This window comes from Notothenia rossii, assembly GCF_949606895.1.
Source record: "Notothenia rossii genome assembly, chromosome: 7".
NCBI classification, from domain to species: Eukaryota; Metazoa; Chordata; class Actinopteri; order Perciformes; family Nototheniidae; genus Notothenia; species Notothenia rossii.
In genome coordinates, this window is record NC_136905.1 from 50,468,883 (window position 1) to 50,495,026 (window position 26,144).

Genomic DNA, 26,144 nt, shown 5'->3' on the forward strand with positions numbered 1-26,144 from the left:
TCAACCTCTGCTTAACAAAACTAAAATCACAGCCCATTCATTTGGCCTTTTTTTCATGCTGTGCAAAGAAAAAACAACCTCTGAATCCAGAGATCTCACCATGACTCGCGCATTCATGCATGTGCACGTTGTGGCATGATCACCAAAACAGAAAGGTATGGACCAAGATGTGTGCAAATGTATTTAATATCCTATCCATGTGAAAATGATTTAAGTAGGGGGTGGACCTAACCTCCTCTAGGGGGGTCCTCACCTCCTCTAGGGGGGTCCGGGGGCATGCTCCCCCGGGAAGATTTTTTTTAAAATATTGAGGTTAAAAGCATCAATCTGGTGCACTTTGAGAGCAACATGAGGAAATCTATGGATACATCTTTCAACACAAAATTGGATATTTTACAAATCACTCCCCTTTCAAACTGTATTCTTGTTATCTATAACAACTTTTTTGTTACAGTCATTGTTACGTTCCCTATTGGGCTAGGGGTACCAAAGGGAACAACACGACCGGAGTAGAATTGGTAACAATTATAAGTGGCTTTATTACAGCAGGTGGCAACAAAAGGACAAGCAAGCAGCCTGAAACAACAACGGCCACCAGCTGATGCAACACAGGAGAGAACTTCAAAAGGAAGTTTAAAAGGAAACAAACCCTCACGTGGTACAACATAGGAATGAGGAAAGCTGCACACACACAGCTGTAGCTGGTCTACAGGTGCTAATCACCTGGGTCTAAGCTAATACGTTTACACAGATAACAGCTGATCAACAGGTGCTAATCACCTGGGTCTAAGCTAACACGTTTTGCACAGATAACAACAGCTGATCAACAGGTGCTAATCACCTGGGTCTAAGCTAACAATCCTAAGCAAAGTTACACAATAAGAGGCACAACACACTACTTGCACTCTGCTAAGTATTTTACGGATTACAAGGGAGCTAACTAGTGATGGCAGTTTGACACTGAAGCTTCAAACGGAGCTTCAACCCTGGACTTCCTATTCCATAGAAGCAGTGCTTCGAAGCTTGCTTCAAATAACGTGACATGTGACGTCCGAACCAGCAACTGCTTCATTTCCTGAATGAATCAACTCACTGGATCGCCGTCCAATCAGGTGATTCAATGTACTGTCTCGTCTCAATTCTGACAGGTGACAGGTTGAAACAGTTTCGAATTTGAGCGCTTCAACACTTTATAACCGCTCTAAACAATGCGCAATGTGTGGGTTGTTGTCGTAGTTTGCATTGTTGCTGTTGAGTTGTTGTTGGCATTGCATTTGAATTGGATCATTATAGAGCAAGCCAGGAAGAAAAATAGGTCGTTCTGGCTCGTGAAACACTTCGAAATGTGGAGAAGTTGTGAACAAAAAGACAATGAGTAATATAAAAACACTTCGATGGTTTAAGGACTTGATAGCCCAGTGGATAGAGCCGGCGGCCAAGATGTGGCGATATCCTCCGCGCAGCTGGTTCAAAGCTCGGAATAGTTAAACTTTTAATCATTGCTTTTCAACTTTAATACTTTAATAACTGATAAAAGGCCCTCTCCGCCCAAAACATTTTCAAGCATTCTCTAGTCTCTTCTCAATAACCCAATACACACTATTATCAATCTTTAATTGCAAATAGAACATGATATTCAGTCTTAGTGTGTGTATCGAATATTTTTCAAGGCAAAGATGCGTTAAACCCACTGCAGCCTTGCACTTCGCCAGGAGAGGTCGCTGTAACTGAAGCTTCGAGAAATGAACCTATTTCCGACACAATTGTCCAAGTGGTTCGACGCTTCATTCAAAGCTTGATTTTGCCATCACTAGAGCTAACAGCATAAACACACGATTAGAGTATCACGAGGCTAGAGGCATCTGTCTCCCAACACAGAGCCTCCAGAATGATCTCCGTTCCCAGCCTTTGTACTCCTCCCCCGGGAGATGTGCCGGAAGGGGCGGGGATTGGATGACGTCTCATCCAATCACCTCTTCGGATGCAGCGAGGGCGGGACGTCGGAGGAACTGCGCCGCTCATGTGTACACACACACACACACACACACACACACAAACAGGTTTAACAGCCTTAACAGCCCCAGGAAGGCAGCGGCTGTAACACCCCTTCCCTTAAGACAAAACCCCACAGGGTTTTTGATGAACCATAACACACACAACATAACGAACACAGAAACACATTACTACAGTCTGGACAAAGCATCTGCAAACACGTTCTCTGAACCCTTTTTGTGTCGGATCTGCAGGTTGTCGTCTTGGACGATCAGAGCCCACCGCATGAGACGCTGGTTGTGGTTGTACATGCGGGACAAAAAGACAATGGGATTATGATCGGTAAATACTGCAACTGGCAAAGAACTGGATCCGACATAAACTTCAAAGTGCTGGAGAGCTAACAACAAAGCAAGGGTCTCTTTTTCAATGGTAGAGTACCGGACGTGATGTTTGTTGAACTTACGGGAGAAGTAACAGACAGGATGATCCACTCCATCCACATCCTCCTGCAGTAAAACCGCACCGGCCCCCACTGCACTGGCATCCACCTCTAGTGTAAAGGGCTTAGCAAGATCGGGAGCAGTGAGCACAGGAGCGTGACTTAAGAGTGTTTTTACGCACTCAAATGCATATTGGCACTCAGGGGTCCAAACGTATTCCACCTTGGGACTTATCAAATTAGTTAGCGGTTGGGCTACAGTGGAAAAGTTGCGGCAGAAACTGCGGTAGTAGCCTGCCATGCCGAGAAAACGGCGGAGGTCACTCCTGGTGCCGGGCACCGCACATTCAGTCACCGCAGCAACCTTAGCTTCCACTGGTCGGACTTGGCCTTGCCCAACCTGCTTCCCTAAGTAGGTGACAGTAGCTTTCCCAAACTCACATTTGGCCAGATTCAAGGTAAGAGATGCTTGTGCGAGGCGGGTGAATACCTGACCCAATATCTGCATGTGCATCTCCCAGGTGGGAGTGTACACAATGAGATCATCTAAATACGCATTACAGTTACTTATTCCTGATAATACCGTATTCACCAGTCTCTGAAACGTGGCAGGAGCGTTACACATACCGAAAGCCATGACTGTGTACTGTAGGAAACAGTCAGGCGTAGCGAAGGCGGAGATTTTTGAAGCACGGTCTGTTAAAGTTACCTGCCAGTAACCTTTAAGCAAATCCAATTTACTGACGTATTTGGCGGAACCTAAATTGTCGATGCAGGCTGCTTGCTTGTCCTTTTGTTGCCACCTGCTGTAATAAAGCCACTTATAATTGTTACCAATTCTACTCTGGTCGTGTTACGTTCCCTATTGGGCTAGGGGTACCAAAGGGAACAACACGACCAGCGTAGAATTGGTAACAATTATAAGTGGCTTTATTACAGCAGGTGGCAACAAAAGGACAAGCAAGCAGCCTGAAACAACAACGGCCACCAGCTGATGCAACACAGGAGATAACTTCAAAAGGAAGTTTATAAGGAAACAAACCCTCACGTTACACGTGGTACAAAATAGGAATGAGGAAAGCTGCACACACACAGCTGTAGCTGGTCTACAGGTGCTAATCACCTGGGTCTAAGCTAATCATGTGTACACACACACACACACACACACACACACACACACACACACACACACACACACACACACACACACACACACACACCCACACAAACAAGTTTAACAGCCTTATAAGCCCCAGGAAGGCAGCGGCTGTAACAGTCATATAGTATTTTATACCTGTTTTTCATTTAGTCTCTATTGTCTCATTAATAACTATAATGGTCATATCAAGGTGTGCCTTAACCTCACTGAGCTGAGGTTATTTGAGCCTCTCAGGAGAGCTCTCTTCCACCTGGTTATAGAAAAGCTCTTTAAATTTGTTAGCATAGCTAGCTAACCAGATGCTAATAACAACAGATCGCCACTGTGCTTACAACTAAAGACAGAGCCACGCAAACACTGCGGCATGTGTACGGCTCCTTATGGGTACTGCAATATTTGAAGAGCTGGAGCGGCGTTCCAGTGCTCTCTGTCAGCACTCCTTTCCGACGAGACATAACCACGTTACGCTCGTGTTGTGTTCAAGGAACCTTGGACAGGAAAAACAGGCACTCGCTCGTTTAATTATTTTGCGATCTAGATTTATTCTTCTATTTTGAAGTGAGAAGTTGTCGGTCAGTCGGACAGTCGCACGGACGGACAGACGGACTCCCCCCCCCTAACAAAAAAGGAAAACTCTTCAGTTCTCCACGAATTACACAAGTCAACCAAATCAGCGTTAAAAAAGCGGGAGGCGCCAAAAAGCGACTAATTTGCATCACTGTACCTCTCCAACAGTATGAAGCTCCAGGTCCCGTCCAGGCACAAGATGTCTGTCCTGCTGCTCCTCAAAATGAGGTTTGTCAGTATACTAACACTTTAATTGTGGCCCCCCATGAAGTTCTTTAACATGATGTGATATACTCCTGCTGCTACTGTTTCATGAAGAGGTAAAATATGATTGCATAACTCTTGTGTGTTTGTGTTTGCTTAGTGATGGTTTAGGGACTTACTTGGTATATGAGGTCACTGTATGGTTTCTATATGTCGCTAAGCACTATACCGTGATTGTATAACCCTTGTGTGTCTGTCTGCTTACTCCTGGTTAACAGGGCCTTCATTTGGGCTATGAGGTCTCTGTATGGTTTTCAAAAAACTACAGTGTCACATCACAACTAGGCATGACTTGAAATATTGGGCAATGTGAAAAGATGGACCTAAATCATAATCACTCGTAGGAGGCTATCAACTCTGCTAGCATTTGCTTAGCTCAGAATGTTACCGTAATTCTTTGTAATTTTAACCATTTGGTCAGCAACATGATGCAGTCATAACGCACAAGGGTACTATCATCTGATGTATTTGTGTAGAAAAATTGATATACTGTTTATGTGAGCCTGTTTTGTAGAAGTCCTCGCTAAATATGGTCATATGACTTTTCGGGTATGTGAAATAGTAGATCATTGGTATAAATGGTCTGAAATCTCCATTTTACTCGGTGCAGTATGATGTGTCCAATTACAACATTGTTAGTATCAGTGATTACGTTCTAAAAGTGTAATTCATTTGTGGTAAATGTATGAAATTCTGTGTTTAAAGAGAAGTTTATTTCTGTAGTAAGTACAGTGCAATGAAGAATGTCTGTCTCTTTCTTTACTTGTCCCTCTGTCCTTTCTACCTCTCCAACAGTATGAAGATCCAGGTCCCCTCCAGGTACAAGATGTATTTATTTATTTTATATATTTAAGTTTACTTTGTTTAATATAATGTTCAAGTTAAAATAAAACATATTTCTTTTTAAAAAAGCATTTTTTTCTTCGACCGGAGTTTTAAAAAAAGAAAGAAAAAAGTATAGGTTAAGGAGCGGTATCGTAAAAAAAACCAAACAATACCCAACCCTAATGGTTGATGTCACATTAATTAATTGACAATAGTAATATTCTTGATTATTCAATTGTTTAGTTATTACAATTTCAGAAGAGTTTAGTTTCACTCACCAAGATGGCATTTTTAATGTCATATAACATTTACATACAATCACTCCACCAACTCCTCTCCCCTCACTCCTCTCCTCACCCACTACCCTCCTCTCTCTCCTCTCCTACTGCCCTCCTCTCTCCTCTCCCACTAACTTCCTTTCTCTCCTCTCCCACTACCCTCCTCTCTCCTCTCCCACTACCCTTCTCTCTCTCCTCTCCTACTGCCCTCCTCTCTCTCCTCTCCCACTACCCTTCTCTCTCTCCTCTCCTACTGCCCTCCTCTCTCTCCTCTCCCACTAACCTCCTTTCTCTCCTCTCCCACTACCCTCCTCTCTCTCTCCTCTCCCACTGCCCTCCTCTCTCTCCTCTCCCACTAACCTCCTCTCTCTCCTCTCCCACTGCCCTCCTCTCTCCTCTCCCACTACCCTCCTCTCTCTCCTCTCCTCTCCCACTAACCTCCTTTCTCTCCTCTCCTCTCCCACTGCCATCCTCTCTCTCTCTCCTCTCCCACTACCCTCCTCTCTCTCCTCTCCTCTCACCACCCTCCCCTCACTCCTCTCCTCTCTTTCATCTCCCCTCACTCATCTCATCTCTCCACCTACTACCAACTCCTCTCCCCTCACTCCTCTCTCTCATCTCCTCCAACTCCTCTCTACCCACTTCTGAAATTAATTACAGTAGTTATCTTTTTTGGGCAGTAATGGAATTGTAAACTTGGTTCTTAAAGACCCAGTGAAGTGCATGTTTTTGCACCAAAATGAAATGGCAGTTTCATTCCTTACATATCATTGTGCCTGTTCATGGCTAAAATAATTTTTAATAATTCATAATTAATGAATTAATGAATTATTAATTTTGCCGTCCGAGCCTAACGGAAGTTGCAGACGATAGTGGCTGTGATGTCACAAGATGTACCCAGTTGCGATTGTAAACATGGCGGAGACTTTGAAAAGTGATACTAGTGAGAGAAATGATTGATTTGGACAGCTTTTCAGACAGGATAGATGAGGAAAGTGATCAATTTGGTGCACTTTGAGGGCAACATTAAGAGATTTATGGATACAGCTCTCAACACTCATATGAAACATATATTTAAATAATCAAAAAACATTGGAAGGATTTCTTAACCTATTTTATACAACTAATATTACATAGATGGAAATATTTGTTTACATAGATGACCAAACCCACTGAGATAACTTAGGCTACAGTTTACCTCCCTGAGCTGACGTTATCTCTCTCAGTCCCACAGGAGAGCACTCTCCCTCTCCTTATTGTTGAAACAGCTAATCTCCGTTAGCTCCGAGCTAGCACCAGATGCTAATGACAACACTGTAACTCTCTCAGTCTCTCTTTCTCTCTCTCTCTCGAATCGACCAGTGGCCTTTATTTATCATGATCAATCAAATAATCTACGAAACAATGACACCAGCCAGGCTCACCTTCATCTTTTGGGAACAGAAACATCGCCACTTCGGCAGAATTGACATTACTACAGCCAGCGGCAATGCATCGTTTCCCCTGAGTTTTTCATCCCTCTTTCTTCACTGTCGCCTCCATTGTCAGGTTTTCTCGATTGGCAATCACTTTCAGTCGACTCCGACACACTTTCCAGGAAAATACTAGCTCAAAAACGTTGAGAAATTCGACTTTGAAAAAGAGAAAAAATGAACGGTGTTGAATGTAAACAGTGCGGCGGCGTCCATCTCGTGACGTCACGCAAGCCACGCCCACGAAGGCGAAGGTCGACTGCAGATTTCCCCGGCAAATTCAAAACTCGTCAAATTCGTTGCTATTCCAACATCTTTTGATATGGGTTCCAATGGACAATTTTGGTCATTACTATACGTATTAGCATAACAGATCATGCACAGGTGCACACTTCACAGGGTCTTTAACGTCCTTCCAGCTCCGACTGCACAGCACAGGTTCTGCATCCAGAGCCGTTACACACGGTTCTTTTCCGGGCACCCTTTGTAGTGTGATGAACCGGCCGAGTTGGCGCCGGACTGCTGCTTTTCCTTTAGAGGTCCAAGGCCTGCGCCTGAAACAGAAATCACAAATGTAAAAGAGGTCGTCCTCACTGTTGGAACAATCATTCAGTCCAGCAAATTAATTTATATTATTTATGGATGAATTGTGGTTTTGAGTGTATGTGCTTGGTGGCAGCTTGGTAGTATAAAAATCTCTAACAACTGTTATCTCTGTCCTCTGTAAGCATCAAAACACAAATTGAAATAAAGTAAATATAGATTTATGACAAAATAAAGCTTAAATAGAAGTTAGTGCCTTGCTAAAGGGCATGTCAAGCAGAAATAGACATCTTGACTTCTTAAATGTGTTTCTCTATAGATTGTGTCTATTCATATTATGGATATTGGATATAATCCTGTTGTGAGTACATGAAATGTACCTGCTGTCTCAGCCCTCTTTGGCTCCTGTGAGCGTCTCTTGGTGGAGGTCAGAAGGTCGGCTTCTTCCTACAAGGAGAAGAAATCACCTTAGCATTAGCTTTGAATCATCATGCTAACAGATATCAAAGTGTCCCAGCAATAAACTGAAGTGATGTTCATACCTTCTGAATCCTCCATTAGTTCAGCCGTAGCCGTAGTGTTGGACCGCTTTGCTTTAGAAGGCCCTTTAAGAAAAAAAAAGGAGGAGAAATATAAAATATAAATATATATTTATATAACATACTGTATATTATATTATAACATTATATTTTCTATATGACTGTGTGGAGGAAGCACTTCACACACCACACTATGGCCCAATCCCAAATCACCCCCTCAACCCTACCCCTCCGTGACGGAGTGTCTGTAGCCACACCCTCAGCTGAATGAAGTTCCCTCCATTAAGGGTTAAGTAGACCCTCCAGAAAAACGCGATTCTGCAATCGCAGAATTTACCGCATAATCAGCAAAATGGCGCAGATTTGTAAAAGCAGGGTATCTGCAGGATTCATAGAGATGAATTTACTACCTTTTACTACCTTTTTTACTACCTCCACAATATTTTTTACTACCAACACGACATCAAGCAGCAGCCCTTTTTGGACTACTAATTATAAGGTATTAGTGTGACACTGTCACACCCGTCATACATATCAGGTACACTAATGTTTAATTGTGATCATTAAGTATTGTCATTGTCAATTGTGTTTTTTTTTGTAGTGTTGAGTTGACCCTTAGCCCTAATAAAGTGAGTAATAACCTTGACACTTCTTAAACACATATCACTTAACAACCATAAATATTAATAATAAAGTGTCACATCACACACACTTACTCACAAACACGCATTCTCACACACACACACACACACACACACACACACACACACACACACACACACACACACACACACACACACTTAAGCAGTTACTGGTGCGTATTAATAATGCGTATTAATGAAAAAAATTGAAAATCAATCAAATAAATAACTTTAATGAACAATATGCTCTGAGGACTACAGCTTTCAAAGATCTGCTTCAATATAACATTCACCATATTTAAACACAATAACGTGTGTGAGGAGTGCATGTATGCACATGTCTGTGGGTGCGCCTTTGTATGGATGTTGTTGTTGTTGCAATCTACATTGTATCTAAGTGAATCATTTAAAACAATAACTGTAGGGGTGTACGTGTGTGTGTGTTTGTGTGTGCGTGTGCCTGCATTCGTCTGTGGGTGTGCCTGTGTGCAGTTGTTGCAATCTACATTGTATCTAAGAGAAACATTTAAAACAATAACTGTGAGGGGTGTACAGTCACAGAAGTCTCAGTTGTGAGGACTTATCTTCAATTATTTTCTCCAATTTGCAGAGCTCTTCTTTTTTTTCTTTCTGCCTTCTGCGAAGGGTATTGGACTTGATTATCAGTTCAGCCATTTTGGACCCAGCCTTTCCCTCAGCCTGCTCGGCCAACTTGTCCGCGTCCTTTTCCAGTGAGTGACAAACACGGCGAAGTACCTCTTCCTGTCTTCTGAGGTCCAGAAGCTCCTCCCCCACTGCCTTCCTCCTCAGAGCATGGGCAGCACTCTCTCTCTTTTTCTTTTCACTGTCAAGGTACAGTCTGTACTGGGATCTAGCTGATGAGGCAGAGGCAAGGAGCTCCTTTGTGAGGGGCACTTTCAAAACACCACCACAACTGTTGATCCTGTCACAAACTAGTCTCAGTGATTCCAGTGTGCGGTCATGGAGATTCCATGTCTCCACCTCTTTGTTCACTGAAAATCCTCTTTCCACAGTGGCTTGGCCATGGGAAAGAAGGAGGAGACTCTGGCAAAACTGCAGCAAGTCAGGGTAAGGCCTGCTGAGGGTTGTGTAGAAGAACACATCAAGGCGGTCCTTCAGTGGCTTGAAAGCCAGGAAACGTTCATCCCGTCCTTCCACAGAGGTCAACGATTCGAACTGTTGAATGATAACATCACCTACAATATTGACAAAAACATAATCATTAATGACATTTAAGTACATTTCAAAGTAGAACACCCTTAGAACATGGCCTTCATTTGAATGACCTTCCCTGTCCCTAGACATACTGTATTTTTTCTTACCAGCTGGAATGCCACCTGTCAATCTCTTTCCCTGAAGGAATGTCTGCACTACACTCTTCATTTGCTTGATGCACCACTCCGGTTCTTGGTGGATTTGTGTGGGATCAAGGCATGCAATGTGCCTAACCATTGGAACCTTTAGGGGGGATTTGTCTTGCAATTTCATGACAACCTTAACAAGGCACTGCAAACATTCTTTCCTGAAGGTTAGCAGAGAGAGCTCCCCTATCTTGCCTCCTGGTTTGCTCTGAAGGGCCTAACAAATAGAGAACATTAATGTTCATACAAGGATATTTATTTGTCACATATATAGAGATACTTGTGTAAAACCTGTGGGGAAAAGATGTTGGTTGTCTGCTCTCTGGTGTGTGTGTGTGTGTGTGTGTGTGTGTGTGTGTGTGTGTGTGTGTGTGTGTGTGTGTGTGTGTGTGTGTGTGTGTGTGTGTGTGTGTGTGTGTGTGTGTGTGTGTGTGTGTGTGTGTGTGTGTGTGGGTGTGTTTGTGTGTGTGGGTGGGTGGGTGGGGGAGTGATGGGATATGTGAGTATAGTTCAGGATGAGTTCAGGATGCATAAACATTCACTGCTATGATTGGAAATTAAACTATGACAAGTTACACATTTAAAACAATCCTAACAATTTAACCAGAGTGAGAAAGAGGTTTGGTATATCCTCATGGCTGTGGTTCAGTTTAAGCCTCAATGCCAAAGGCCTGGTGGTGAAGACCACTGAAGTTTGAAAGATAACCATTAACAACCACACAATTACGATAGCTATATTGCTTACCACAGAGGTGGTTAAATAATGCCCAATGTTACTCATTCATTTTCTACCCTAATAGTTCGAAGTAACTATTTATTTGTGCCGACAGCACATTTCATGTATGACATTGAAAGTATCTGCAGTAATTACCTTGATGGCAGATTCAGCACCCAGGCCGATGTCCACATTTTTCAGAGCCACCCAGTTCTTCTCCTCAGACACCTGGATTGTGATAAGTTGCAGTGGGCTTCGGTCCTGTATAAGTTCCCTTTTAACAAATCGCCGCAGTAAAGCCTTAAAAGAACAACAAAAACTGTTAGCAATCAAGTCACACCTGTCAACTGATACAGTTTAATCACATTCAAATAAAGACAGTTACTCTACAGGAATTACATTTCTTACCATCAGGAGTTCTTTCAGATCTTTAGCAAAAAAGGGCAGCACAGGCTCGTCGGTCTGATATTTGGTCAGGAAGGGGTTGAAGCTTCGTGCAACTGACAAGAAGAACTGGAGCTTTGGAATTATCAAATTATCATCCCGTGCTGCCAAAATGATATCATATGACGCCGTGTTTGGGTTTGTCACCTTTTTCTTCTGAACAGCATCAACATATGTTAAAAGCACAGGCCAAATGTCGACAGCTCTCTCAGCCACAGGGACATTTTCCACCCATCTGTGGCCACAGAAAGATCGGGGAAAGGTAGAAGATCCTGTGGTGGCGGTGTAATCTTCTCTACGGGCAGGAACATTGTGGAAGATGTAGTGCATAGCTCGCAACAGTTTGTCTACCTGCCATGTTGCGAATCCTGCCTTCATGGCATTGTGGAGGGTGTGCAAGCCACAACTGCCAACACTGATGAGTTGTGCATCCCCATGAAGCTCTGAATGTTCGTTCTGAAGGAGCTTCAGCAGCTTGAAGTTGACATTTGGGCCATCCATACTGACAGACAGCAGGTGTCTCAAGTTGAGTTGTGCAACACATTCCTGTGAATTGTCACAAAAAACAAAGTTTATTGAAAATTTTAATCTGTCCTGTGGTTTTTGGTTATTCATAAAATAGACAATAGATAGACAGTAAATACAGTGCCAGTAAGTATAAGTCAAACGTGTTTCCCCCTTTGTAGTACCAGTATGCATCTTTCAGAAATATTAACCAAATCCTTCATCAAAATGTGACCCTGCAAGGCGAAACCAGTCGCTTTGGTAAAATGTACAAAACTAAGTTATTGTTCTCATATGAACGGCCATAAACTAAGCTTTCCAACGATATGTATATTGAGGCTATTGCTAGAACAATCGTTAAGATAACTGTATCCAAAGTGGCATGGTTCTCCTGTCATGATAATGCTAGAAGAGGAGAAAATCACCTTTTTAAGCGGCGTTGACAAATGGTATGACTGCTAATGTGTTGCATCTTCACCGGGCTTAACAGTCAAAACGTATGTTTTTCCGTGATTTGTCCACGATATGAAATGATATGTAGACTGTATACTGTCAAATTATGCGAAAACATGAAATTCAACATTTTAACCCGGATGTTTGTTTACCGTGGATTTTCTCAAAATAGCATTGAGCGCAAAGCGACTGATATCGCCTTGCAGGGTCACAAAACACACCCGACACACACGTCGTGTAGGCTAAAGCTTAGGCTAACTATGACATAAACATTTTCAAATGGGCATATAACGACAATAAGAAAGAACAAACAAGAAAATATCAACTCACTTTAATGCTTTGCAGCAAGTCTTCAGCCCTTGCATGTCCAAGAAACTGTGACCCAAAATATGAAGACGTCACGCGGTCATCTCTCCAGAACCGAACGTGAATATCCATTTGCTTCTTCTTGGCGGACTGGTTCAGAGACTCGTCAAACATGACAACATATGGCCCAGAAGCATTGATGCTATTTATAAGAAGCTTCTTAAAATGTGGAGCAATGCCAAATCCAAGGATATACGATGTCTTATCTTTGCCACAAAAAAAACTTTTGGCTATGTCGGAGTCAGTGAACATGTTTTCGAACAATTCCCCAATGCCCTCATTCGAATTGAATGAATGATGGTTAGCTGCTGTGTTCAGGCACCAGAGAACCTCAGCCCTGAGGGCTGATGTTTGTGGCGGTAACGTCTGCTGTTTGGCTATCGCAGCCGTGGTGGTGCTGGTGGCACTGGTTTGCTGCCGAGGTGGTGCGACTGTTGCTGATAAGTTGGCATGATCTGCCGCGATCTGTGTGGTGCTGCTGCTAGCATCGCAAAACAACGAAATCGGCAGCTGTCCCCCCCTCACCCGAAGCCGCTGCTGGTGTATAGCCGATCCACTGTGGGACTTGATAGCAGTAATGCCGTTCCAGGTAACATTTATAGTTTTTTTGCAGACACTGCAAAATGCTTCACGGTCATTTCCTATGACGGGTTTAAGCCAGTCTTTATATAAGGGGTCATCAACCCATAATTGCGAAAACTTGCACTTCCCCATTTCACACTAAATTTGCTCGAATTTGCTAACATCAGAAAAAGTAGACTGCAACTGTGGCAAAAGGCGGCTCTGCTAACGTCAATTGTTGGAAAAAGGCGGAAAATGTTGTAAGCGTCGCTGATAGGCTATGAAGTCCACACAGGTTACCTCTACGTCATTGCTATCAACTACGCCTCACTCAGGTCCTGTTAGCACCGTATATATTTTTAAACTACGTAGGCTAGATGAAATTCAAACATGCAGACACAAATAATAAGCAAACAATGGAAACTCATTATATATTGAGGCAGAGTTTTAAAAAAATTACTACCAAGTCAAATTGCGTTTGTTACCTTTTACTACCTTTCAAGGGCCTTAATTTGGGTAGATTCTTTTTACTACCTTTTACTACCTTTTACTACCGCGCGGACACCCTGAAAAGGCCGCATATTTATCAAAAGGCTGCATAATCCCCACATTTTTCCACACAAAATTGAGGGGAAAAAAAGTTAACTCGTCTTGACGTGACGTCATCAGCTCGCGCATCACAGAATGTAAACAACACTGTATAGATTGAACGTGTGGAGCTCACACGATAGAGAAAACACCAAGATGAAAAAATCTAATCCATCTCATTTACCGACGAACATTTCTACTAAAAACCGGGCAAAAGGTGGGGGGAAACTATTCTGCACCCCGTGCAACTGTGTGTTGGAGCATAAGAGAAAATCGACGGTGACGACCCACTTTGATTCATTCAAACATTCGAAAATGCTTTCTGCTGCTGCGGACAAGAAAGCCAAACAACCCACGTTCATCAACATCCAAAACCCTTTCGAGGGCTAGAAACGAAGTGAGTAGCCTACAAGATTGAAGCTGGTCAGATAACGAACGAGTAAATGAAAACAAAATGAGGCGGAGAAGTGTGTGTGTGTGTGTGAGATTAAAATAGCCCAATTGCTTTTACAATAAATAAACATTGAATGTGTTTAATTGAATAGTAAAGGAGTTTAACGTTAGTGGAAGGTTGTGTGTGAGAGAGAATAAATAAGACAGCCCAATATTTAAAAAATTGTTATTCTTTTTTCCCGCATATTTAGCATATTTCGCAACTTTCCGCATATTTCACAACTTTCCGCATATTTCGCAACTTCCCGCATATTTCGCCTCATAAAATCACATAAAAACCCCGCATGTTTAATCGCGTAATCAAGGATTTTTGCCCGCGTTTTTCTGGAGGGTCTAGTTAACGGTATAAATACAGCAGCAAGCTTTGAGACGGCCTCCCCTCTCTCCGGCAGAAACAGGAAATGCCGTAACTGAATGTAACAACGGTTTCAAATCAGCATTTATTTGACAAAAATGTAAATTCATAACTCAAATAAAACTCCAAACATCTTTCATTGTGTTACTTTTTTGTAAATGTATTTTAGTTTTAAACCTGATGTTTATAAGCTTCTTAGTTTTTGCAACAGTCTGTAAATATACACAACTTTATAATAAAATGCACACATTTACCTTTTTCTAGACTAAACACAGGTATGATCCTAAGTTAAAAACATATGAGGTTGTTCCCTTACGCAAAGAAAATATATTTCCCCATATACTAACTGTCAATATATTGCATTAGTTTGTTTTCTGATTTACTGGTTAATTGAAAAGATTTAATAAAGGAAATCTTGCTGTTGGCTACACCAACTGATACTGATTAATAATCAACATGAAAAACATATTTATTCATATCTACAAAATATATTGAAGATATATAGAATAATATATTGTGTTAATATATTACAATATATTGATATATGGAATAATATATTGTGTTAATATATTGTGTTAATATATTACAATATATTGATATATGGAATAATATATTGTGTTAATATATTGCAATATATGGGATAATACATCAGTAATTGCCGCTTTCCATATATTGAGATATATATGTAAAAATATATATATAATATATTGGTTGTGTATATATGTGAACATACATTTACTATATATTCAGATTTATATGGGGACATATATCAGGGATGCAAACACAGGTATGGTGAAAAAAGAGAGAACTATTCGAAGCAGAAAAAAAACAGCGTAATATACCGTCTGACAAAGGCCTGTGCTATAATGCTTCAATTAACTGGCTATTCTTTATAATATACTCAGATCAGTAGGAGACAGAGATGTTAAGTTATAAATCAAGGGGTTTTACTATTATTATTTACAGGTAGATATTATCGAGGGCGTAACTTTGGTTTAAGAAGTGGGGGACACACAAAACAGGGGGTCCTCCGCAATGAAACATATCTATTATCATTATATACAATGAGAGTGCAAACTTATCTAGTATCCTATCCATATGAACCTGTTTATTTGTGGGGGGACCTCACCTCCTCTAGGGGGGTCCGGGGGCATGCTCCCCCGGGAAGATTTTTTTCTTTAAATTGAAGTTAAATGCATCAATCTGGTGCACTTTGAGGGCAAAATTAAGAGATGTATGGATACATCTCTCAACACTCATATAAAACAGAACTGTATAATGCTTCAATTAACTGGCTATTCTTTATAATATACTCAGATCAAGAGGAGACATAGATGTTAAGTTATAAATCAAGGGTTTTTATTATTATTATTTACAGGTAGATATTATACACTTTTGACTTTAAGGGTTTTTCTTCTTCTTCTTTGCTTGCACAAGTGTTTCTACTGCTTTACGTCTAGCAGCATTCCGTTGCTTAGCTGCATGTCTCAACCTTGCTTCTTTCTCCTCTTGCTGTGCTGTCCTCTTGCTCTCTTGGGAACTTGCACATGTTTTCTTGAAGCCATACTCCACCTGTCTCCTCCCTTTCTCCATAAGCCTCTCCTCTCTCTGTGCTTTATCCCTTCTTGCAGCAGACCTCATGTTGCGGCACAGTGTTCTGTCAACTGGTCCAAACTTTTCGTCTTCTCTCTTAAACATCATGGTGGCAGTCATGCCCCTAGACTTCATGGCATACTTTGCTGTCTGAATTGCATCGAGCGTGGCAATGTTCATTCTTGAGCTTTTAGGGTCAAGAATATCTCCCATTAAGTTAAATGAGGACTCCACCATGGGCCCATGGAAGATAGAAAGAGCACCTCTGATAACCCCACTGAGAGCTGGATATTTCCCTGTGCTCATAACATGAGCCCACCACATGACCATGTTGTCTCCCTCGTGATACTGTGCCAGTGTTAAGTCAACGTTGTATCTGATTATTTCCTGGGTGATGTCACTCTCTGGAGGAACTAGGTGTTGCAAGATTCTTGCCAGCTTCATCAGTTGAGTCCCTGCTTCTGAATGGCCCCTCACAACAGGATCAATAGAGGACAAGGCTTGTAGGGTCTTACTTTTAAGTGGCAATTTGACCTGCATGTACTTGCCACAAGTCACATATGCCTTGGTCACCTTTTCAAAGAAATCCTAACACAAATACAAAACAAAAACAAAAAACACTTTGATGAATATCCTAAGTTTCATGCAGCACAGTGCTACGTTTCTCAATACTAAAGCTATCAGTGAAATGATGGCCTGCACTAGTCAACATCAAGCAAAACAATGTTTAAATAAGGCATGCAACAATTATTCATACAAAAATGACTATGGTAAAACCCGAGATTTGGTGTAAGAATAATATTCAAATGTATGTGAAATAGTAAGAGGTGTGCTGCCTTTGGGTTAACCTGGCCTCTTTCCACCAGGACTCTTTTTTACTTTAATATAACATTACCTAAATACTAACTAATCTATTTCACACACTAACCGGGTGTTTTCGACGGGCTGCTTCCAGGTTTTCTGCCACTTTACCAATATAGGGCTGGGAATAAAGTGTCTGGTTGGCCAAGTCCAATTCTGTCAATGCTTTGGGCGAAATCTTCAGATGCTCTGGTTTGATAAAGCAAGCCAGGAAGTTGACAAACACTTGAAGCTGCTTGTCATGCAGCTTGTGGACCAAGGTTTGACTTTCCTTAAATGCACAGAAAGGGCACGTTTCAGTAAATACTGAACCATCTTTTGTTTATAAAATTGCAATATGCATGTTATTTCTATATGGTGTGTGTTATATACACTGTATATACAAAAAAACACTCACCTGGAAAACCATCACATACTCTTTTAGTATTGGCAGTACACTGAGGTACACACTGAGATGCAGGTCCACTTTTTGGATCTCAAACCAGATCTTCTTTACCACTCGGCTCTTCCTCTTCTTCCCCAATTCAGTCATACCTACCAAAAGAAAAACAAAGATAACACATTTTATTATAGTATTAATAACTTTCTCAGAAACAGGACATTCACAATTTGAGTTCCTTGTTTAAACTAATATACATACCTTTCTTACTGAGGTCTTGGTGCACAAATGTGATCCTTCGCTGTGCTTTCTCGCTGACATGGTAGTCTTCATATAGCTTCTGCAATGGATCCTGGTAGAGAGCTTTGTCCTCTTTCCCCATGAAACCATAGTACAGGACCTTGTACACAGGCAGCAGTCTTTTTGTTTGCATCCCAACGTCATACGCAGACAACCAACGGTGGGAGACAAACCTCCTGGGATTTGTAGCAGGTATGTCCATGTATTCAGCGATTTCTTTCAGGTACATGATCTGCAAATAAAGACATAAGTCATTTTACAAGACTAAGTGTCACACAACTCAAAACATTAGAGTAAACACGGGGACAAACTCAATCTATCACTTAAGCTAAAATCAAAATTGACATTCAGTTACCTGATCTGATGCCCACAGGTGGTCAGTATGGAGATCTGTAAACAGCTGCTCCAAGTAGTTCTCAAAGGGCTCTGCAAACTTCTTTGCAGCATTGTGCACATGGTGACATGAATCACCATCAACATCAAGAAGCGTTTTACAATGGTTCTGTCTAATTCTTGTCTCCAGTCCTGACTTGCTGCCTCGCATCACATTGCATGAGTCTAACATTATGCTGACCAGGTTTGACCAGGGAATATCTTTTTCCTTAAAGAAGTTGCAGATGAGCTCCTCCAAGCTGGCAGCATTGACTTTAACAACTTCCAGAGAACCCAAATGTTCCACCACAACATCCTTCAGCTCTTGGTCAAAGTAGCTCACAAGCATTGCAAGCACCTTTTTATTACTGCTAGATGTACTCTCATCTACATTAAGAGAAAAGGGATACTTCCTTAAGTTGGAGAGCGTTCTCTCAGAGAATGTGTGGCCCAGACCATGCACCATCTTGTAAGAGGCAGCGGTTCGTGACAGTTTCATCCTACTAAGTGCTATTTTGTCTGCAGCCAGTTGTTGACTCAGTTCAACTAGGACAGGTGCAGTTGAGAGAGGTAGGGAATGTTCAGCAATAACAGCCAGGACCATTGCCTAGAAAACAGATTAAAATATATGAGATTACTCATTTCAGGAAAACAAATCTAATTTAGCTACAACGAACCTTCCTACTGACAGCACCTTTAACTTAGCATTTGCTCTAAAACAAAAAGCTCCCCCAACATTGCACAAAAGCATTAGGACAGTTGTGTTGGCTTGGCTACTCTTCTCTCCACACACACACACACACACACACACACACACACACACACACACACATACCTCTGCATTGGATATGCGATCACACATAGGTACTGGTAGTGTAGGCGCTATCCTTTCCCTGATCTTGTCAGCTGCTGCTTTGGGGGTTGCTGGGAATGGGCTCTTTCTGAGGAGCTGTGCAACACTTTGTGTTTCTGTGATTGTGGTCACTTTATGTTTGTGAATTTCTGTCTGACAGTGTGCCAACAGGCCATGCACGCCCCTGCTGCCATAATTAATTTCTTTTGTGCACAGAGTGCATCTAGCACATCCTTTTTTGTCAACTTTTTTGAAAAAGTCTGACAGTGGGAATGTGTGTTTGACTGACTTCACCTCAATTGTGACATCTAGCTTTAGCCATGACCACTTCCAGCTGGATTTGCAACCTGCATCCAGCTTTTTCACAACAAGTGCATCACTTTCCTCAAGATCTTTCATTCTGAAAATGAATGCAAATTAGAGTTGGCACTAAGGTTAAGTGTCCCCATTATTAAACACTCATTAGACTCATGGCTAGGCCTCTAAATCTTATTCAATATCAGATATGGCTACTTCAATACCAAACTAGTAAACTACACAGCAGTCATGTGTTCATTTCCACAGTGCACAGGAAAAATATGACTAAGTATTAAGCTCATGTCGTTTATGTTGATCAGTTTGACAGAAATATAGTTCAAGTATAAAATTACCGCGTGCGTAATGCTAATTTATTTTAGCGCGTTGATCGCTCTTATATGTTATTATTGAGCTTACGGAGTATTTGCCAAATTAAAATTAAAAGGGTGTACACGTTTGGAATTGTACCTTAATAATTAATGGAGTCATTTGGAGTGAAATTGCCGATTTAATCGGAGGGCCGATCACCTTTAGGTACAAATAAAGCTTATATAGCCTACAATACATTACATTTCATTTAGCTGACGCAATACAATTAGCTGATGCAATACAATTGTATTATACAAAAAATACCATTTATATATAGTCTATGGTAAAAATACATAACATACATGCACTTTAGAGCTAATGATGTTATAACAGCCAACAGAAAAATGTACTTACATGCGGTGCTTGCGCAACTGACTGGTGCAGAAGTGCGAGTCATTTGCGCATGACTGATGTGCAACAACATGTGACTCCTGTTTGTCTTCTGTTGGTTGCTTGTTAGCAAGCAGACCCTTCACGCGATAGCAGAGCGAACAGGTACAGGAGGCGTAGAGCGAGGGATCATTTGTCCACTAGTCATGCTCGCGGATGGATACAAAAATATACTTTGGCGGCCGTTAATAGGCTATACGTGGGCGGCCCGCCCAAGTAAAGTCTATGTTTTGAAGAGAGAAGTTGTCCGTCAGTCCATGAGTCAGACCCCCCCCCCCCCCCCCCAAACAAAAACTCTTCGGTTCTCCACGAATTACACAAGTCACCCAAATCAGCGTTAAAAAAGCGGGAGGCGCCGAAAAGCGACTAATTTGCATGTATGATATATGTCATATATTCAGATTTTATATGGGGACATGTATGTACTATATATTCAGATTTATATGGGGACATGTATGTACTATATATTCACAATTATATGGGGACATGTATGTACTATATATTCACAATTATATGTGGACATGTATGCACTATATATATTCAGATTAATAAAAAAACATGTACGTACCATATATTCCGAACAAGAGAGCAATATATGTTCACAATGATGAGGAGAAATGTATGTTCTGATAAAAAATCTTAAATTTTTTTTATATCAATGTGTAACTGTTAATTTGAATACATTTTCACGTCGTAATAATACCGAAAAAGAGCAGTCTGTTATTTAACAATCTTGTTTTGTTGTACTTAAAACATGAGCTGAACACTCGAAAAACAACACAAAACAAGGTCCGGAACAGGGCCAAAAGAACAGTCTTGTTTAATTTAATCGTCAATCTTGTTCTTTCGCTTCACCTGGTGCCGTAACTCACAGATTCTCGTGTTAATTGATTTTCTAAGGTCTGATGTCTTGATCCCTGGAAAGCGGTTTATTACAGCATCTGTAGAACAGAATAATTACAAATAATTAGACGTTCACAAAAGACAGCAGGAATTATAAAAATATCCATAATATCTATATTAAAGCATGGGCTGGCTTGGTGAATAATGTGGGAAAGCAAATAGTGGAAGAATAGGCTTTGTACATTTCCGTCTGAGTGTGGCGCTACTAGAGGAAAAGGTCTTGATGCCCCCAAGTTGGCATGGTTCATTCTTTGGGGTGCATTAATGTGCTAATCATATTTCCTGGCAATCTGCCCAACCGATTGTGAGATATTAAATTCAACAATTTGGCCTTTGATTGGTGCTTCAGGAAACATCATGAAGTCAGGAAACCCTGACAAATAAAACTAAACTGGAAACTAATAATGTACTAATAATTATTCAGTTAACCCCATGTTCTTGGCCAATTCCATAACCTGCATATGACATTGACGGTCACTGCCTCCTAAAACAAAAATTGGTTTGTAACTATAGCCTGTAATATTTCACTGATTTGGTTTGGAGGTTTTTGTTCTTTAACATTAAGAATAACTATCCAAAAAAATAAATGAATAAAGAGACAAACAAACTGGAAACCCCGCCACCAGCTCTGATAACATTGGATATCTTACCAAGCAAAGCTTGCAGTTTCTTCCCGTCAAGAGCCTGTTGTCGTTCTGCTGTAGGATCGACCTTGTTCAACCCTCCGGTTAGGTTGGACTTCAGGAGAACATCAACACTGAAGATGCCCATCAGCAGCGTTCGTGCCATCCCACCGGCTGTACTTTGTGCTTTGGCAGTCTCCCAACAATGAGCTGAGACAGTGGTTTCACCATCATTGCCCAGAGTCACCTTAATTGAAAAAAACAAACCAAAAAAGCAACAGAAAATGCTACTTATTGTTTTTTTAATTTTATTTCTCCTCAAAACGTACCAATTGCAAAAATACTTACTTCTGAAGGTTTGCAAGGTGTCACAGTTTCACCTTCACACTCAGAGACTTTGAGATCTTTGCTAGGATTATTTGAGAGACACTTTGTCATCTCCCCTAGCAAAATTGGAATTTCTGGAAAATAATTGGAACAAAAAAATGAATGTGCTACAAAATGATAATGAGAAAAAGGAAGATGGGCGTTAATGTTTGTAGCTTTGTATATTATTCCTTAACCTCACAAGCCAGATTAATCTTGCAGATTTTCCCATTGTGAGATACAGGCTTACACCATTTACCATTCATAACATTCTGGGAAGGAAGGCTTAACACAAAGCAGCAAGCTTGCCAAACTCGAAGGACATTTTCTTGGATATGGAATTTCTGGCAGCCCCTAATGTAATGGGCATGTTACTATTGAACATTTAAGGTTACACCTATAGATTTGAGTAATTTGTGGCTCATTCGAACTAATTTAATGTTGACAAATCCGATGATGGATACTAGCATGATCACAGGAAACACTCAAAATGTCTAAAAATGTATAAATTAAAACAAGACATATGCAAGCCCACTTATTTCCTAGCAGCTGAATGGGAATCATCACTAGACTGAATCTTGCGCTGTGAAATTCAAGATTCATCTGGCAGCAAAGCTATTTCCTCCTACAACATACATGTCTTTAGTCTAAAATGAGGAGTCGCTCATTACTCTTTCATCTAAAAGAGGTACTTGCCTTTAACCAGCATGTTGCGCATTTTGCTATTTTCCTTCTGCTAAGTCTTGACCTGGCTTTGGAGTTCTCGGATTTGGGTTTTTTCATTACTTGAAGATTCTCCTGGACTCCGGGTTCCTTGGGCAAGTTGTTTTTCTTCCGTAATGATTTCTTCCTCAGTCCGGCTCTGAACTGCAAGTGTGGGCTTTTTCTATAAGGGAAAAAAGTAGATTTTCAGGGTATTACACTATTATTATCATTTTTAATAATGTCCTATTATTATAAACAATTAACATACAGTATATTTTAGCTATTTTTAGTTGTGATGTCTTTTTGCTTCCCCTGTCGCAAATTCTGATCGCTCAGTGATGATACCAATGCCCATAGAATCTGAGGAATCTCAGCTTTAATCGGATATCTTGTATGTGCAGTTACGATAAGTAATAAGGGTATTTTTCCCTTGAGTTCTGTGCGTTAGCATTTTTTTGCTCAGGGCTCATTTAGATGCTTCTTGTGAGACTTGTGCTTTGTTGGTGTGGTTCATTTCTTCAGTTAGCTGAGTTTCTAACCGTTAAGTGAGTATGACACATTAATAGGTTTTTAAATATTAAGAAGCCCTGAGACACAGTTTGGTGAAAAAACTACCCGCCAGAGCCGGATTAGGGTCCTCTCAGGCTTAACAGGTTAACAACCCATGCACCACGGCACTCTGGAGAAAAGTATAAGGTTGGAGGAGTAGTTATTTAATTTAATCTGGCTTCGTATGATTAAAAACTAACCGACGCAGTCCTCTATTGATATTGTTGTGAGCTGTTTCTGACAAAATCAGAGACGTAAAACGCTGTGTTGTCATAAGAAGGCACGTAAACGGTTACGTCATGACGCAAACGATGACGCAATAATTCACATTTGAATCTGCATCTGTAACAATGAGTGGACCAAATAAATGAAAAGTCAACTGAGTGCCGAGTGTGTTTAATGAGGAGTGGATAGCTAAATCTTTTTTCACCGATCTGCTGGCCCGGCTGTCAAATGTAAAACTCATAGCGGCCCCCGAGCAAAACGTTTGCCCACCCCTGGTCTACACACACTCCAGGGTTCATACACTTTTTCACCAATGATTTTCAATGACTTTTCCATGACTTCACCTAATTTCCATGACCAAAACAATTACTTGTAAGAACCCTGACACACACACCCCACTGTACACACACACACAAACCTTTTTCTGAATTTCACAGTCTCCGTCTCCACTGGGAATTATATCCTGCTCTTCATCATCATCACCGAACAGGCGTTTGGGTTTCCTGGATCTCTTGTGGTCTTTTGGCGTGTCCGCTTTAAAAAGTTCCCGCTCTGCAGTTTTCAGTGTAGACTATTTTTCTACATTAATAATAGGAAACAAAAATAGCCAAACATCAACGCCATTACAAGCTATAAAACACTGAATACTTCACATATTGTATTAATAATGTGTCCCATTATTGATTATTGAAACATGACGGCGAATTTTGTCAGCTAACAATATCAGTGCACTGCCAGTATTTATGGTTAAGTTAACGAGGCGTTCTGGCTACCTCTGTCTTCTTTTCCCCTTAATATCTTAATGTATTTAGACATTCTTCTTAAAAAAAACGAATTACGATGTATGGCGGGACAATGCTATGGTTAAGGTCTGGTTAGGTATGTGCACAAAAACATGCTCACGTTACAGCTGGCTATACATTGCTAAATGCTAACAATATTAATTGTACCTTCATAGCATGCTGTCAGAGGAGTTTTGTAATGTAAGCTATGCTCATTGTTTAAATTAAAATGAAGAGCTGAACTTGCCTGCTAACTGCAGCACCACTGCATGCTCATCTTGCCATCCATTGACAGGCTTCTTCGTGTTAGCCATACGACATTCGACAAGATATGACCTGCTGGAAGTATCTGTCTGGTCAAAGTCAATAATCCAGGTTAGTGGTACAATGCTAACCGCATCTCTGTCTGGTCCCTGAGTCAAGGACACAAGGGCATATCGATAGTTTGACATTTGATCTAGTGAATGACAAGGTGAAAGTTAGCTTCTTCTTCTTCTATGCTGTGAAAGTTAGCTATGAATTTGGCGGTCTTTTCAGCTCAACTTCCGGTTGTGTGCACGCAAGATAAGTCCCTCCCACATTGAAGAAGACCTACCAATCACATTCGACTTGTCCGTCTGTCGTGCACAGTGGCGCACCTCCCCCACAACCGTGCGCAAACTACTATGTCCCAGGGGGGAAATGGACCGACTAAAAAGGAAATATATTCTCCCTGGCTCCGATAAAACGGAGATTCCGCCAAGAACAAAATGGTGGAAAAAGAGGTTAGTGTTTTGCTTCATCCTGGCCAACTACGGTGAGAATCAGCATGTCGTCATTGACGTTGAATCAGAAACCGATCAGCCGTTAGCTGTTAGCACACAGAGCTCACATATCATTATGACTGTTCAGAAACTGGAGAAAAGTTATACATGTATAAACCACATAGGCCTACTGTCTGTGTCATGGCGAATACAGTCGCTGGTTTATTTATGTCTTTAGGACGTTGTTGTGAGTTTGGACGGAGCAGATACAGGTTAGACCTCCATTCAGAAAACACGCATTTTAAAAGGTTTTCGCCTGCTGTCTTGTAAGCACACTTGTCGAAGCATTAATTCATGGTTTTTACTAACCGGTATCAGCATGTACTTATTTCGGAATAATTTTAAAACATGTTTTACAAATGAATAATGCTCAAATATGTTGAAAGCTGAAAACCCCCTAAACTCATCTTTCAAATTCTCAGTTAGCTGGATTATGACTGTGATTTTTTAAACTTGGTAGGCTACTTTCATGAAATAATTTCCAGACATAACTGCTAATTTCCTCAGAGGAGCCAACACATAGAAATGTCATTATGAATAGACAAGCTTTTAGAGGGAAATATTACAATATTTTGGTGTTTGAAAGATACATATTAATTAAAATCAAGCATTCTTGTCATTTTAATCCTTTATCCCAGGAAAACACTAACAGACAACAACATTGAGATTCGTAAATCAATCCAGGATCTGGTGAGTCATGAATTTGTATAATATCTACATATATGTTTTTTTTAGACTTTTTTGGAAGTTTCTTGTGCATTGTATCTATTCTGTCGACAGGCAGGCAGTACACTATATTATGCTTAAAATAGAGTGGAAAAAAACATCCGATACTCAGTCTTGTATTGTCAGACCCCTCTCCTGCAGCAGAGGTCATTATCAATATCTTGAAATATTTATGATACTTAAACGTTGACAATGCCAAGCTATTGGATTGGGTGTGATCTTGCATACTCACTTTGTAATATTCCTTTTAGTCTGGAGACAGTATTGGAGATACTGTTTTTTTTGCAAAATGTGTGCACATTACATATAAAGTGTTTTGAACCTAATATGTGGAAGCTTCCTTTTAAGCCAAATGACAGTGCTGAGGTCTGGAGCCCCATAAGTGGACTATCATCACAAAATCTATCAGGAACTACAGAAGAAGTAGATGTAAGTGTCAGCCTATACGTTTCTGTGTTTTATACATATTTTTGACTGCACGTAAATATGTCATAAGTTATTCAGG

At 40.9% G+C, this 26,144-nt stretch overlaps 3 protein-coding genes across 6 annotated transcripts; all 3 read right to left on the reverse strand.

The window, feature by feature from the left end:
• Positions 1-519: 519 nt before the first annotated feature.
• Positions 520-24,610, reverse strand: LOC307045768 (uncharacterized protein). 3 transcript variants are annotated; one of them, XM_079691716.1, is made up of 10 exons: positions 24,358-24,610; positions 23,747-23,907; positions 22,546-22,735; positions 21,832-21,944; positions 21,511-21,730; positions 20,830-20,898; positions 8,085-8,147; positions 7,923-7,989; positions 7,392-7,553; positions 520-2,009 (listed from the first exon to the last, which is right to left on the reverse strand). In XM_079691716.1, the coding sequence occupies exons 3-8, from the start codon at positions 22,565-22,567 to the stop codon at positions 7,931-7,933; spliced, it is 546 nt and encodes a 181-aa protein (XP_079547842.1). In that variant the 5' UTR covers positions 22,568-22,735; positions 23,747-23,907; positions 24,358-24,610; the 3' UTR covers positions 520-2,009; positions 7,392-7,553; positions 7,923-7,930. The 3 variants fall into 3 exon arrangements, with proteins under 3 accessions (XP_079547842.1, XP_079547841.1, XP_079547843.1); XM_079691715.1 differs by having other exon boundaries at positions 6,952-7,553; XM_079691717.1 differs by lacking the exon at positions 520-2,009 and having other exon boundaries at positions 6,068-7,553; positions 20,813-20,898.
• On the reverse strand, positions 8,940-14,981 carry LOC307045765 (uncharacterized protein). Its single transcript, XM_079691712.1, has 5 exons — positions 12,551-14,981; positions 11,228-11,809; positions 10,976-11,119; positions 10,066-10,321; positions 8,940-9,939 (listed from the first exon to the last, which is right to left on the reverse strand). The coding sequence occupies exons 1-5, from the start codon at positions 13,298-13,300 to the stop codon at positions 9,278-9,280; spliced, it is 2,394 nt and encodes a 797-aa protein (XP_079547838.1). The 5' UTR covers positions 13,301-14,981; the 3' UTR covers positions 8,940-9,277.
• On the reverse strand, positions 15,881-20,228 carry LOC307045764 (uncharacterized protein). 2 transcript variants are annotated; one of them, XM_079691710.1, is made up of 7 exons: positions 19,922-20,228; positions 18,884-19,301; positions 18,032-18,655; positions 17,638-17,908; positions 17,395-17,531; positions 17,065-17,268; positions 15,881-16,724 (listed from the first exon to the last, which is right to left on the reverse strand). In XM_079691710.1, the coding sequence occupies exons 2-7, from the start codon at positions 19,298-19,300 to the stop codon at positions 15,945-15,947; spliced, it is 2,433 nt and encodes an 810-aa protein (XP_079547836.1). In that variant the 5' UTR covers position 19,301; positions 19,922-20,228; the 3' UTR covers positions 15,881-15,944. The 2 variants fall into 2 exon arrangements, with proteins under 2 accessions (XP_079547836.1, XP_079547837.1); XM_079691711.1 differs by lacking the exon at positions 18,884-19,301.
• Positions 24,611-26,144: the final 1,534 nt, after the last annotated feature.

Coding starts and splice junctions, on each gene's coding strand:
- LOC307045764 (XM_079691710.1), bottom strand. CDS start 19,300: ATGAAAGATCTTGAGGAAAGTGATGCACTTGTTGTGAAAAAGCTGGAT. Junction 18,656..18,883: donor ATCGCATATCCAATGCAGAG/GTATGTGTGTGT, acceptor TCTGTTTTCTAG/GCAATGGTCCTGGCTGTTAT. Junction 16,725..17,064: donor CAGCCCGTCGAAAACACCCG/GTTAGTGTGTGA, acceptor TATTTGTGTTAG/GATTTCTTTGAAAAGGTGAC.
- LOC307045768 (XM_079691716.1), bottom strand. CDS start 22,567: ATGCGCAACATGCTGGTTAAAG. Junction 21,731..21,831: donor CACCTTGCAAACCTTCAGAA/GTAAGTATTTTT, acceptor TTTTCAATTAAG/GTGACTCTGGGCAATGATGG. Junction 20,899..21,510: donor GAAACTGCAAGCTTTGCTTG/GTAAGATATCCA, acceptor TCTGTTCTACAG/ATGCTGTAATAAACCGCTTT.
- LOC307045765 (XM_079691712.1), bottom strand. CDS start 13,300: ATGGGGAAGTGCAAGTTTTCGCAATTATGGGTTGATGACCCCTTATAT. Junction 11,810..12,550: donor ACTTGCTGCAAAGCATTAAA/GTGAGTTGATAT, acceptor GACAATTCACAG/GAATGTGTTGCACAACTCAA. Junction 11,120..11,227: donor ATCTGAAAGAACTCCTGATG/GTAAGAAATGTA, acceptor TGTTCTTTTAAG/GCTTTACTGCGGCGATTTGT.